The sequence below is a fragment of the Stegostoma tigrinum genome, chromosome 7, assembly GCF_030684315.1.
Source record: "Stegostoma tigrinum isolate sSteTig4 chromosome 7, sSteTig4.hap1, whole genome shotgun sequence".
NCBI lineage: Eukaryota > Metazoa > Chordata > Chondrichthyes > Orectolobiformes > Stegostomatidae > Stegostoma > Stegostoma tigrinum.
Genome location: NC_081360.1, coordinates 57,019,021 through 57,034,701, shown reverse-complemented (window position 1 = coordinate 57,034,701; position 15,681 = coordinate 57,019,021). Strand labels below are relative to the sequence as shown.

The 15,681-nt window shown below is 42.1% G+C and overlaps 1 protein-coding gene across 2 annotated transcripts in view; it reads right to left on the bottom strand.

The window, feature by feature from the left end:
* Window positions 1-15,681, bottom strand: part of gpd2 (glycerol-3-phosphate dehydrogenase 2 (mitochondrial)) — a 131,614-nt gene that overhangs the window by 12,515 nt on the left and 103,418 nt on the right. For both annotated transcript variants that reach the window (XM_048534367.2, XM_059647282.1), the window contains exons 11-13: window positions 4,163-4,297; window positions 3,446-3,624; window positions 308-439 (exon numbers count right to left, since the gene is read on the bottom strand). In XM_048534367.2, the coding sequence (XP_048390324.1) occupies window positions 308-439; window positions 3,446-3,624; window positions 4,163-4,297 (446 nt within the window). The remainder of the gene's footprint in view (window positions 1-307; window positions 440-3,445; window positions 3,625-4,162; window positions 4,298-15,681) is intronic.

Genomic DNA, 15,681 nt, shown 5'->3' with positions numbered 1-15,681 from the left:
TGGTAAACATTCTGCTACACTGTCAGTAATCTTAATGTACCACTCTGGGGGTGTGCATATCTTTTGCTAGCAATTAATTTCATTGGCCTTATTCGATGTTTTGGAATGAATATCCTTGATGAAAGACCCCAATTTCTGGTCTGCTCAGAACTCCACTGCTTCATTGACAAAACTGTGTGAGGTGTGACACACTTGGGTAATCACATCTTTAAATCAGAGCTCTGTCTTATTTGCTGTACAGGTATCAATAGTTATTTCAATTCAACTAATTAACTAATGCCAACATTAGCAATATAATATTTCATACCTCTGCTTCAATATATGGGAACTCAGCCACCAAACGTTTGCCAACTACAGGCCACCTCTTTCCAGTAACTTGAGCCAATCTAGCAACCTGAAAAGCTTTGTCCCCATATGTAGAAGAAAGGTGTTGAGCAACCTAAGGAACGAGAGCGTTATTTCAAAAAATAGTTAAAATGCACAGTGTATCTTTGTGTTAACTGTGGTCTGTTGGCAAAATCTTTCATATTCACACCACAGGAATCTGGAACATTCTATTTCATACTACTTGGTTTTGGTGCTTCCTCCTCACTGAGGTTCTGATTCTAGATAAGTATCAAACATGCAAACTTGAAACCAACATGCTGTCCACTTTACTGGGGGAGCATTTGGAATATGTGAGCGAAAATATGAGAGATTGTGCGCAGGAATTTGAGAAAGATTGTGTGAGGAATTGTGCATGAGATTGAGCAAGATTGAAAGTCAAAATCTAAGTGAGAATGTGTGGTAGGGCAAGAGAGTGAAGGTGAGAAAATACTCGAGTGTAAAAGATAGAGTATGTGTGTATGAGAGTGTCAAACAATATCAAAAATAACAAATCATCTCAAAACTCGCTAACAATATCAAAGAGTAAAACATAAAGGGTATGAAAAAGTGTCTGAGGAAGTAAGGGAAGAGAGAAAATGTGTGAGTGGAACACGGGTGTGTCTGAGGGAGAGAATGAATGTACTTGAAATAAAGAGAAAGAAAGAACAGAGAGTATGTTGTGAGAAAGATTCTGATGGAGATTTCAGGCTGTAATCAAATATCCATGGGCATTTAAAGAACTCTTCACAGACATTTATGAAGAAGTTGTAGTGTGGAGCGAATTTGAGTTCAGTTTACTGGGGAGACAGACATGCTTTTCCTTTGAGGTTGTACTGTAATTTTACTGAAACTGGACAATTACAGTGGAAATTCACGCTTATATAATTTTCGTCTATCCACCAATGGCTTCATGTAGCTCTTCTATACACAAAGCTAAATGTGGAGGACATGACAAAAGAGGCAAAAAAGATGAAAAACTATGCCTCCAATAAGACACAAGAACTTAACAAGAAACAATGTTTCATGGAGATGAATTAGGCTGCATACAAATTTTCTAAAGGACCTGTAAATTTATATAATTTATGTAATGTTCAATTTAATCGTGTTTTTTTTTAAAATAAGAGTTTGAACACTATAGTGTTTCTTTGCTGGCTTTCATAATTGCACACATTACGCTGATGCACAAGCTTCCAGTGTAGTACAGACAGAGTGTGCCACATCATCCTAATGATAGTGCTCTGCACAATTGGAGAAGGCAACAAGACAATGTCCTTGATGCAGAGAATCTGGAGGAAGGGGAGCAGTCTTGGAGGACGAGGATGAGGACCCTTGGGTGGAAAAAAAGCTGCCGTCATCCATGACAGAATTCAGATGTGCCCAGGACTACAAGCCAGAGAAAACCTCACTGGCATCCATTTTCAAAGTGTAAGCAGCATACAATCATTGATTGTTAACTATTTCGGTCATGATGTCCAAGGTTGCAGTTAATGAGTAAAATTCAGAAGTTGCTGGCTTCATCGTAGTTTCTTTTTCTTTTCTGCAAATAAAGGCTCACATTTTTTTTGTAATAGTACGATTGTCTGCCTGTAGATGATGTTCCCCGCGTCCCTCCTTCAAGCATAGGACCAAGGATGTCTGGCTGCGATTGTACTGGGCCTGGGTATTATGTGTACTTTGGTCGCTTTATCAGAGGAAGGATGTTCTGGCTATCGAAGGAGTGAAACAATGGTCTACCAGGCTGATTCCTGAGATGGGAGGACTGACATATGAAGAGAGGCTGGATCAGCTATTACTATATTCACTCGCGTTTAGAGGAATAAGGGGAGGATCTCGTAGAAACTTATAAAATTTAAAAAAGACTCTACAGAATAAGTGTAGGAAGGATGTTCCTGCTGACGGTGGAATCCAGAGCCGGGATCACAGTCTAAGGATACGGGGTAGATTATTTATGGATGATGTGAGGAGAAATTTCTTACCCAGAGAGTGGCAAGACTGTGGAATTTTCCACCAAATTGAGGCTCAAGTATTGAATATTTGCAAGGAGGAGTTAGATACTATTCTTAGAAAGTGGGAACAGGATTTGGAATTGCATGATTAGCCATGATCATACTGAATGGCAGTGCAGATTCGAAGGCCAAATGCCTACTCCTGTTCCTGTTTTCTATATTTCTATGAACAACGATAAATTACAGGTCTACAGAGGATACTGAGGAAGAATGCCAGTGACTCAGAGGGTGTTCATATGAGATGTAGCTATAGACAGGTAAAGTGATGGCCTGGTGGGTAAACAGTGATGAGAGTGAGGGTACAGCATTGTATGCGCAAAAGAGTGTCACCCATGCCAGCTGTGTGCCATGGGCAGTATGGCTTTGTGGCTGCTGTATGATTACACTGCTAGTGGGGAACCATCTCAGATTGCCAATGATTGTCCAAGTGTACTTGGTCTGTCAAAGATGGTGTTGGCACAAGGGTTTCAGTGGATATCTACTGAGTGACGAACTGCTGTGGGAAGGACGCATGGTAAGATGAGACCAAAATCAGATGAGACATTACAGATTAGATTAGGTTAGATGCCCTACAGTGTGGAAACAGGCCCTTCAGCCCAACAAGCCCACACCGCCTCTTGGAGCATCCCACCCAGACCCATCTCCCTATAACCCACACACCCCTGAACACTACGGGCAATTTAGCATGGCCGACCCAACTAGCCTGCACATCTTTGGGCAGTGGGAGGAAACTGGAGCACCCAGAGGAAACCCACGCAGACACGGGGAGAATGTGCAAACTCCACACAGGTAGTCACCCGAGGCGGGAATTGAACCTGGATCCCTGGCGCTGTGAGGCTAACCACTGAGCCACCATGCCGCCTGGTGACTCCATCAGAGATATATAAGACAGCTAAATAGATGGATTAGAAAATTATTCATGAATTCCAAATTAAACTAGTTAAGAAAAGTTTACTTTAGCCTTCAGTGCTACCTATTATAAAGTGAGCAGTCCATTTCAAAAATAACAGAAATGGCTCCTATTTTTAAAACCAACTGAGTTGATAATCCATTAAACATATGACATCACTTACCTCAGACCCCAGACCATAGTATTGTACCAAAGTAATGTAAAGTGTAGGAGTCCACTTATGGGATCCTTCTAGAAGAAGTCCAACTGTCTTGCATGGTTCTGCAAAATCCAGGTTACAAGCTTTGACAGCAGCATCGATAGTGTCTTCTGCCATTTTACGATAAGTGGTCCATTTACCACCTATAAAATACATTTGTACAGCTGTAATGCCATTTTGTCACTGACAGCAGGACTGCTACTTTTCTCACTAAGCAAGGTCATCAGGTATTGGCAAGCAGTATCCTTCTCATTTTAAAAACACTTTTTGCACAATCATTAGACATCTATCATGACTCCTTCTCCTGTACTTACCAACATACATTATGCTTGAAACCATTTTTCCTTATTTCTGATTAATACCCCTGCCAGTTTTGGCCACTGGTACCTGATCTCTGCGTCTATTTTGCATAATTATGTGCATTCCCTTTGTACAATCCATGAAATAAAATGGTCTTTGTCAATAAAAAGGAATTAAAGAAAAATGTCAATGCATTCAAAAACATCCAGAAGATATGCCACGTGAGATAAATGTAAGGGGAAGCTCAATGTAAAATGAAGAAAGTAATAGAGAGACATACTGTACAGTTCAACAATGGCAGTACAAACTAGCTTGAAAAACGTATATTTATCACTTCATCCAATAATAAAAGCAAAGTACTGTGGATTCAAATAATAATACCTGCAATAGTCACTAGTCCGCTTTCAGTTACTGTCACAACATGACTGCGAGAGATAGACTTGGTATCCTTTGAGTTGGGATCAGATACCAGTGGCCGAATGCCACTCCAGGCTGCAAGTACATCTCCTCTTCTTACTGTGTACAGCAACAGATCATGACCAAAGGTTATTGTATAGTGTACAATTTATCTGCTATCAAGACTTTCAGTGAGGAAGTTGTGAGAAAATTTAAGGAAGATAGACAAAACCAATATATAATACTTTTGTATGTCTTAGAACGAAAACGCTTCAGTCTAGATAACACTTCTGTTTCCAAAAGTGAATGCATTGATTTGTGCTGGAAGACAATACTTTCAACAAGCTTGAATAGTTTAAGGCAATTTTAGGGAGGAATTTCTGCAACATTGGTCTAAATTTTGTATGGGCACGGATACCAGTGTCCTTACTTACATAGTAGTTATGTAACCAGATCAATCTCCTCGATGACAAGCTCTCACTAATTGTGAAACTGAATTCAATATTGGTACTTTATTAAATGAATTAAACTCTTGGGAAATCAAAGCCTTTGTCTGCACTTCTTGCCATAAATTCTACTGATTTCAGGCTGAAAACAGATAGTGTGCAACCTCTGTATGCTATTTGACCGATCCCATAGCTATTTCTCCTTATTATAAAATAACTGAAATATTTTTCAATTTAAGCTTAATCTTGGAACAAAACAATACTATCTAAAGGATGCAGTAAATTAACTCACCTTCAATGGAACCTACCAAACTAAGGCTTCCACCACTTGCATGCACAAGGGCAGCAGAAGCACGGGACAATAACCAACTCCAAGTTTCCATCCAAGCCGCCCACTATCTTGACTTGAAGCTGTCACTGTTCCTTCACAGTTTTGAACTCCCTTCCTAATATTAGCAAGAGTGTCCCTCCAACTCATGGACTGCAGCAGTTCACAAAGGCAGTGCCACCCCCTCATAAGGACAATTAAGGATGCAAAATAGCTGCTGCTGTCCTAACCATTGGTACCCACATACTGTGAAGAATTATGCCTTCATATTCTCTACTTGATCATGCCAATAGCCACCATGAGATCAATGCACCCTTTTCTGAATTTTTCCATTTGCATAATAACTCAGCAATAAACACATTCTCCTTTAATGTAAACTCCAAAGTAAGTACAAGCTAACATCTTCTATCATTGTATTTTCCCCAAATTCACAGAGCTTTACGCTGCTAGAGGTGGCCAGTGCTTACTTTTACCAAATTCTTATAGCACCAGGGTAATTCTTTTTGTCACGGCATTTCTCCAGGAGGCAGCTGTTGCTGACAAGCCCTCCAGACCCAGTGTCAAGCAGCTTGGCATCATCTCCAAAGTTTTTAATTTGATTTTGGAACGAAAGCATATCTGGCCTAGCCAGCATTTATTCCGAATCCTAACTGCCCTTGAGAAGGTTGTGACAGCCAGCTTGTTGAACATATTCCTTTCTCTGCAGAGGACAGGTTCCTGAGTAGATATACCTGAAGCTTATGTCTAGCATAAGTAAGCTACATTGCAAGTCTCACGGATAATCTTAAATTCATCGTTTGTATAATTGTTGTTTGACAGCAAGTGCTGTCCAGGTGCAAAATAAAATCTAACATCATCCTTTATATTTTCAGTTTTCAAGATATAAACTGACTGGATTAGTACTCTGCCTAGTGTGGGGAAGGTGCTAGCTTCTCCATCTCTCAGTCATTGGGACTTAAGCCAACCTGCTATACCTACATTTCAGTGCAATTGTGGTAGGATAAGAGTTAGAGTTAGACTCGATGCCCAGGGTGTCCAAGGAAGAAAAGGAATGGTGGTCATTGTGCTACCTTGGTAGCTTTGCCAGATTAATGAAGATCACATTGCTCTGATCTGTGGTTCTGGAGTGAGAGGTTGGCATACAATGCTAGCATACCTGCCTACAAGTGAGCACAGAAACATTTTTTCTCTCCCTCTGACACAAACTGAGCAGGCAAATTCACCTCTTTTCAAACTCAAACATGGTTTTGACGTCAGTGTCATTAAAATTGTGAGCTCTTCTGTTCCTCCCTGGAGTTGTTTACTGTTTCTTCTTTGAACAATCGAGCATTTTCACCTGATAGTGAACTCAAACAACCCAAATATTTTATGGTTTACCTGGTGCACCAGTCTGCTGCTACAGTCTCAAAGAAAAAAGCCAGGCTTAATTTTTTTAAATGAAACTCTCTAATATTTTGGTATCCTATCATAATATTTTATCTTTGCATAGAATTGAGGACTAGATATCTGTTAATGGAAACCCAATTGGCTCAGGAAATTATAGCTGATTAAGCTCTGGTAGTGTGTTACTGGACAAAGCCCCTGCTCCATTGGTACATCCAGGGTAACTCACTTTAGACAATTTTAGTGGCAGTGTCACAATAAAGCTTTTTCAAATTAGCTATATCACAATTCAGTTAGAAGGTAGTATCTAATAAAGTTTCAAAAGCAATCTACCAGAACAGTCAACTGCAGAAGAATATCCCTCACTGCATTAGGATAGTATTTTCAATTACCACATCAGCAACCATAATGCATTATGGCTTATATAAGCAAAGGTGACAAAATCTCAAGTTTTGTATCTTGCATTTAAGAATCACTATATATTCCAATTGTTCATGCAAACATTTCCTTTGAAAATAAACTTAAGTTGAAAGTGTTCTTCATACTGTTAGCTAACATCATAAAGAGATTTTATTAATTTTTCCACAGTCCCTATAGATTAAGCATCTCCCACTGCACATAGCACTGGATGGACTGGATTTCAATGATGGCTAGAAAAATATTATTTGACATATATTAAATATTTATAGCTGTTAAATCTTTGCATTTCAACTTATTCTCTTGAAGATCAGTGTGAGAATCAAATTTCCAGATATATTCTGAAAGGGAAAGCAAAAGCAGAAATGGGCAGAAAATAAGCTGAAGAAAAATATGATGAAAGAATGCTAAATAAAAAGAAAAATAAAGCACGATGTAAATTAGTACGATATTTTCCGTAAAAATGAGAAAAAATCTATATCACATATCATATCACAAAATTCAAATGCTTGACTTTTTTAAAGTTTTATGTAATAGAACTTCAGGAAACGCTGGGCTTTGAGACACATAAATGCTGTAATGCTTTAATACTTTAACAAGTTAGGCTTTTATTCGATTTGACTGATTTATTGTCACCTGTACCTAAGATTAGTGAAAAGCTTTGTTTACAAGCAGAACAGGCAGATCATAGTAAGTAAGGGCATACAGACCATCTGGTGAAAATTAAAACCAGACAGAGGCATACTGGATACATTGCATAGGGCGTGTACTCGGGAAGTACAATATTAGCAAGATCAGCATTATTTGAAGTTAGAGAGTCCATTCAGCAGTCTAATAATGTCAAGGAAAAAGCTGTTCTTGAACCTGCTGTTGCGAGTGTTCAAGTTTCTGTATTTTCTGCCTGACGGAAGAGGTTATAGGAGGTCATTACCAGGGTACGATGGGTCTGTGATGATGTTAACAGCCTTTCCATTGCAACTGGCACTGTAAATGGAGTCCATGGATGGAATAGTATCAGAGATAATGGGAACTGCAGATGCTGGAGAATTCAAGATAATAAAATGTGAGGCTGGATGAACACAGCAGGCCAAGCAGCATCTCAGGAGCACAAAAGCTGACGTTTCGGGCCTAGACCCTTCATCAGAGAGGGGGATGGGGAGAGGGAACTGGAATAAATAGGGAGAGAAGGGGAGGCGGTCCGAAGATGGAGAGTAAAGAAGATAGGTGGAGAGAGCATAGGTGGGGAGGTAGGGAGGGGATAGGTCAGTCCAGGGAAGACGGACAGGTCAAGGAGGTGGGATGAGGTTAGTAGGTAGATGGGGGTGCGGCTTGGGGTGGGAGGAAGGGATGGGTGAGAGGAAGAACCGGTTAGGGAGGCAGAGACAGGTTGGACTGGTTTTGGGATGCAGTGGGTGGGGGGGGGAAGAGCTGGGCTGGTTGTGTGGTGCAGTGGGGGGAGGGGACGAACTTTTCGTCCCCTCCCCCCACTGCACCACACAACCAGCCCAGCTCTTCCCCCCCACCCACTGCATCCCAAAACCAGTCCAACCTGTCTCTGCCTCCCTAACCGGTTCTTCCTCTCACCCATCCCTTCCTCCCACCCCAAGCCGCACCCCCATCTACCTACTAACCTCATCCCACCTCCTTGACCTGTCCGTCTTCCCTGGACTGACCTATCCCCTCCCTACCTCCCCACCTATGCTCTCTCCACCTATCTTCTTTACTCTCCATCTTCGGTCCGCCTCCCCCTCTCTCCCTATTTATTCCCGTTCCCTCTCCCCATCCCCCTCTCTGATGAAGGGTCTAGGCCCGAAACGTCAGCTTTTGTGCTCCTGAGATGCTGCTTGGCCTGCTGTGTTCATCCAGCCTCACATTTTATTATCCATGGATGGAAAGTTGGCTTCCATGATGGTCTGGGCTGTGCACACCACTTTCTAGTTTATTACGGTCCTGGGCAGAGCAATTGCCATACTAGGCCATTATGCACCCAGACAGTGTGCTTTCAATGCTGCTTATGTAGGAGTTGGTGAGGGATCTTGTGGACATGCCAAACTTCCTGAGGTACCTGAGGAAGAAGAGGTGTTGTTGTGCCTTCTTAACCATTGCTTCTATGTAGGAAGTATAGGACAAGCTGTTGGTTATCGTCACTCCTAGGAACTTGACCGTCTCCACTCTCTCAACCTGAGTTCCATTGATACGGATGGGGGTGTGCTCTCGTTCCTTCTTTCTGAAGTTAATGATCAGTTCTTTAGTTTTGCTGAGTTTAAAGAGTGCCTGTTCTCATTGCACCATGTCACCAATCCATCTATCTCCTTTCTGTATTTTGACTCCTTAGTGTTTAGAAGAATGAGAAATTATCTTATTGAAACGTAAAGGATTCTGAAGGATCTTGTCAGGGTAAATGTTATGACGTTTCCACTACCGGGGTAATTTTGAATTGGGGACGTAGTTACAGAATAAGGGACATTAATTTAAAAGTGAAATGCAAAGGAATATCATCTCTCACAGTGTAATGAATGTCTGCAACACTCTACCCCAGACAACTGTGGAGGCTAGATCACTAAGCATCTAAGAGGAGGTAAATAGACCTTTGAAATATCAGAGAGTTGAGTGTTATGCAGAGCTAGTAAGAAAGAGGGGTTTAGGCCAGAGACATGCCAGCCATTATTGCATAGAATGGCAGCACAGGTTTGAGGGCCAAATGGCATACTCTTGCTGCTGTTCCTTATGTTTTACTAAGAAAGTTTGAAATGGAAATGCAGATACAAAGGTATCTATCAAAGCAAAAATGCAGAATATATTGTGTTGCAATATTTTGGTAGCACAATTCTACAAGGAAATAGAAAGCATAGATTATGCGTAACAGTTTATCTACTGAAAAAATGATCACATCTCATTTTGTAGTTGGCATGGTTAGTGAACTTCTGTATTTTAAATCAAATTTTACAAGCTTTATTGAGCTTTCAACATTTACAAAGCAAATTACCTAAAAGCTGTTGACATTTTTACAAAATTAGAATGTTACGTTTTTGAATATTTTAGAAAAACAAAGTTTTCAACAACCTTGGTTTTAGACCACAATTCCCACAAATCATGTGGAAAGTCAGCTACATTTTTTTCCATTGCATGAAAGGAAGTCTTGGAGCACACATAACTGATCTCTGGCATCCTCTTTATTCCAAATACAATACTCTATTTACCCCTAACTAAAAGGAAAACTTTCAAATAGTATGCTTCCAAATTCTTTACATGGTTTAACTGGGACACAGAATTAAGCAATGTTATAAACAGCTTTTGCAACTAGAGAAAACCCTAAATAAAGAGACGTACCACTCAATAACAGACATATATTGCTGAAAAGATTGACATATATTGTCAAAATGTTTCATCTTGCACTCATCAGTACAAATTTAGCAATGCCGAATATCACAATATAAAGTTTCAGAGAAAAGGAAGTTGACTGGACAGCAAATTGACTCTGATTGGCCAAGGATTTCTTGTGGGGAATCAGTGGAAAACTCTAGATTACAAAGCTCTCCGGTAACGCAAAAAGAGGTACAGGGCTTAAATATAGTCATCTTCTTTGCACAGAATGTATGTGTAGGTATGAATGTATGAATGAATGTAGGTCACATGTAGCAAGTGTAATTAGCTATGCTATGACCTTGACTGATTACCTTGAAATTGGTTAGTAGTGCAGCGATTGGAGCACTTTGGATCAATAGAACCTTTTAATCCATTTGTATAGATTACAGCGTATTTGTTTCTTCGTGAATACAAGCCAAACAACTTTGGCAACACATCTCTCTTTACAACAAGATTCAAGTTTTGTATGACCAAGTTTACCAAGAAATCAATGTGATTTCACACTGAGACAGAGTACAAAAAGGATGGAGTAGTTTCCAAACTAGTGGGTTTTTATGGAGGCTTCTAAAAATGAAGAGGTTGTGAACAGAGAATTTAAGAGAGAGAGAGAGCTACAGGTATTGGTTGTGGGGGGTGGGGGGGTTGGTCAACATCGAACAAGTGATAAGCAAAAGTCCTGCATGTACAAAGAACCAGAATTACAATACTACAATACACATGGTAGGTAATTTCACAGGTAAGAAGCAGCACAGGACATGGAAAAATTTGATGACTGGAAATCAACATCAAGTGGGGAACTGATTGAAATGGGTAAATACAGCAAAATAGATGGACAGAGATAACAAGAACTGTGCATACTGGAGTCAGAGACAACATGGCGTTGAGCTGGAGGAACATAGCGGGCCAGGCAGCATCAGTGGAGCAGGGAAGGTGATGTTTTGGGTCGGAACCCTTCTTCAGAAATAAATGGATAGGAATTTTTGTTGTCAAGAGGTACAGGAGTAGGAATCAAAACTTATACTGAGTTCAGATTGGGAGTTTTGCAGGGAGGACATTATCTAGAGGTAACCAAGGCTTCGCTGTTTCCAAACAGAGGAAATGAGTTAGGAATAGAGGGCATATGGGGACATAGGGGATGCTGCTGTGAATATGAAAGAAGACAAACTTGGCAAAAAGCTGGACATGTAGTTGAAAGACCAGGCTCAAAGCAAGCATAATATTTATGCTGAAAAGTCTATAATATATCTTCATTATTATTTTTGGAGTTTGTGTTTCAAAATAAAGACATGTGAGTCTGAACAGTGACTACATCTATCATTTATCAGAAAGCAGATCACTGCACATCCCTCGTAGTAAAAATGGAAACATATTTATACTTTTCGGTTTATGACAGGTATTTTTTGTAAAAGGTTCTAGGATTAAGCAAGTTTCTTTTTAATCAGTTAGTTGACAATTCAGTTCAGAAGCAAGTTAGTTTCTCCCCTAAGACTTCAGGCATGTTCAAGGAATAAGTCAGCTCAGTAGAAAGGAGTTTGGTTAGAAATCAGCAGATTATTAGAACTGAGAAATTATAGGTTCTCAAGATTGTGAAAACTTCACGTTGGCCGACTTGGAAAGGACTCACAAACTGTCTCACAAACCACTGCAAAGAAACCATAAGGAGTCGGATAAAAAAGAGAGCAGAAATGTTGAGAAAAGGGTGTGGTTGTAACCTAAGTCTCTAACGAATAATGTAGGAAAGAAGAATCTGGATTATCTAGTAATAAAATCAGTTGGCATCATAACTCAGTGAAGTTGCATAAGAGGAAATCAGTAATGGAAGTAAGGACTAGGTGTGGAATTTCTCACAGGCATTGAACTGGATAATGACAGTCTTGCTACTGTTGGGCTGCAAGCATTTCTTAATCACCTATTAGATGGCATTGGTGAGACATTTTGACAGCATGGCACAAGTTTTAATCAAAAATGGACAGTAATAGGGATTTAAGATAACAAAGTGTGGAGCTGGATGAACACAGCAGGCCAAGTAGCATCTCAGGAGCACAAAAGCTGACGTTTCAGGCCGAGAGCCTTCATCAGAAAGGGGGATGGGAAGAGGGAACTGGAAGAACTAGGGAGAGAGGGGGAGGCGGACTGAAGATGGAGAGAAAACAAGATAGGTAGAGAGGAGAGTATAGGTGGGGAGGTAGGGAGGGGATAGGACAGTCCAGGGAAGATGGACAGGTCAAGGAGGCGGGATGAAGTGGTAGGTAGGAAATGGAGGTGCGGCTTGAGGTGGGAGGAAGGGGTGAGTGAGAGGAAGAACAGGTTAGGGAAGCAGAGACAGGCTGGGCTGGTTTTGTGATGCAGTGGGGGGAGGGGAAGAACTGTGCTGGTTTTGGGATGCAGTAGCGGGAGGGGACGAGCTCGGCTGGTTTTGGGATGCAGTGCGGGGAGGGGAAGAACTGGGCTGGTTTTGGGATGCAGTAGGGGAAGGGGAGATTTTGAAGCTTGTGAAGTCCACGTTGATGCCATTGGGCTGCAGGGTTCCCAAGCGGAATATGAGTTGTTGTTCCTGCAACCTTCGGGTGGCATCATTGTGGCACTACAGGAGGCCCATGATGGACATGTCATCTGAGGAATGGGAGGGGGAGTTGAAATGGTTCACGACTGGGAGGTGCAGTTGTTTTTTGCGAACCGAGCGGAGGTGTTCTGCAAAGTGGTCCTCAAGCCTCCGCTTTGTTTCCCCAATGTAGAGGAAGCCACACTGAGTGCAATGGATACAATATGCCACATTCGCAGATGTGCAGGTGAACATCTGTTTGATATGGAAGGTCATCCTGGGGCCTGGGATGGGGGTGAGGGAGGAGGTGTGGGGGCAAGTGTAGCACTTCGTGCGGTTGCAGGGGAAGGTGCCGGGTGTGGTGGGGTTGGAGGGGAGTGTGGAGCGGACAAGGGAGTCGCGGAGAGAGTGGTCTCTCCGGAAGGCAGACAAGGGTGGGGATGGCTTGGGTAGTGGGGTCAGATTGTAGATGGCGGAAGTGTCGGAGAATGATACGTTGTATCCGGAGGTTGGTGGGGTGGTATGGAGGACGAGGGGGGTCCTCTGGGGGCGGCTGTGGCCGGGGCGGGGTGTGAGGGATGTGTTGCGGGAAATGCGGGAGACCTTCCCCCTGCAACCGCACGAAGTGCTACACTTGCCCCCACACCTCCTCCCTCACCCCCATCCCAGGCCCCAGGATGACCTTCCATATCAAACAGATGTTCACCTGCACATCCGCCAATGTGGCATATTGTATGCATTGCACCCGGTTTGGCTTCCTCTACATTGGGGAAACCAAGCGGAGGCTTGGAGACCGCTTTGCAGAACACCTCCGCTCGGTTCGCAAAAAACAACTGCACCTCCCAGTCGCAAACCATTTCCACTCCCCCTCCCATTCTTTAGATGACATGTCCATCATGGGCCTCCTGCAGTGCCACAATGATGTCACCCGAAGGTTGCAGGAACAGCAACTCATATTCTGCTTGGGAAGCCTGCAGCCCAATGGTATCAACATGGACTTCACAAGCTTCAAAATCTCCCCTTCCCCTAATGCAACCCAAAACCAGCACAGTTCTTCCCCTCCCCCCACTGCATCACAAAACCAGCCCAGCCTGTCTCTGCTTCCCTAACCTGTTCTTCCTCTCACTCATCCCTTCCTCCCATCTCAAGCCGCACCTCAATTTCCTACCTACCACCTCATCCCGCCTCCTTGACCTGTCCATCTTCCCTGGACTGACCTATCCCCTCCCTACCTCCCCACCTATACTCTCCTCTCTACCTATCTTGTTTTCTCTCCATCTTCGGTCCGCCTCCCCCTCTCTCCCTATTTCTTCCAGTTCCCTCTCCCCATCCCCCTCTCTGATGAAGGCTCTCGGCCCGAAACGTCAGCTTTTGTGCTCCTGAGATGCTGCTTGGCCTGCTGTGTTCATCCAGCTCCACACTTTGTTATCTTGGATTCTCCAGCATCTGCAGTTCCCATTATCAGTAATAGCGATTTAGTTAGGTATGACCAGCACGTACACGGACACTATTCTTTTGTTTGTAGATAATACCACCGTGGGGCAAATATAGATGAAGATGAGGCAGCACAGTGGCTCAGTGGTTATCACTGCTGCCTCACAGTGCCAGGAACCTGGGTTCGATTCCACCTTTGGGTGACCGTCCGAGTGGAGTTTGCACATTCTTCCCGTGTCTGCGTGGGTGTCCTCTGGATTCTCCAGTTTCCTCCCACAGTCCAAAGATGTGCAAATTCGGTGGATTGGCAATGCTAAATTGCCCGTAGTGGACAGGGATGTGTAGATTAGGGGGATGGATCTGGGTGGGTTGTTCTGAGGGTCGGTGTGGACTTGTTGGGCCGAAGGGCCTGTTTTCATACTGTAGGGATTCTCTGATGGAGATTTAGGAGGGCATCTTCAGTCGCCTTTCAGATGACCAAACATGGTGGGTGGAGGAGAGGTTGTTCCTAAAGGTATGCTAGCTACACTGGGGCAAAAAGGACTGGAAACATTGATAATCTAATACCAGAAAAATGTTGTTAATCATTTTGATTTTGGTGGAAAGAGAGGGTTTAATAAAAAAAAGTACTATATTTTAAGCAGAAAGTAACAAAGTAGAATCTGACGATTTGCTGAGAGCAGCTACAGTACTAGTAAAAAGACCTTGGTCAATGTGATGTCGCTTGTCATTAAACATAAAAGAAAAAAATTATATTCAGTTCATTAATGATTAATGATTCACCAGGTCATATATTTGGATGGACTAATGCAGCAACATTGGTGTACACTCCCAATCGTTTTTTTTTTGGAAGATGTGACGCATCATATTATGCTTATTTAATGTGACATGAACTGATCAGTCATTTTAAAAAAATGTACAGTGGGATAGATGTAAGCAGGGTTGCATCGTGAGATAATGACATAAGAGGATTAATTCCACATGGAATGACATATTAGGCAACATTGACACATTAGCAGTAACGGTTTCTATGTTTGATTTGATTTATTACCATCACATGTCCTGAGGTACAGTGAAAAGTATTGTCTTCCTTGCTTTACAGCCAGATTGTACAAATGCATCAGGTCATAATGATAAATCTGCCGAGATAGTGCAGAGAGAGATCTGCACTAATATTAAAGAGGGCCATTCAAAAGTCTGATAATAGCCGGGAAGAGGCTGTTCTTAAATCTGTATGTACGCATGTGCAAACTTTTATATCTTCTGCCTGATGGAAGAGACTGCAAGTGAGCATAACCAGGATGGGAGGGGTTTTTGATTTTAGTGGGTGCTTTCCCGAGGCAGCAGGAAGTACAGATCAAGTCAATGGATGGAAAGCTGGTTTGCATGTTGGACTGGACTGTGTTTAGAGCCCTCAAGTTTCTTTAGGTCTTGGGAAGAGCAGTTGCTATACCATGTGAGTTACTAATATCAACTAAGGAAATAATGTTCATTGATATAAATAAATGATACACAAAAAGCATTCATGTGAACCTTTCTGAACTCTTAATTCATTTCAGTCATATATTCTTTTTATATTTAATAAGAA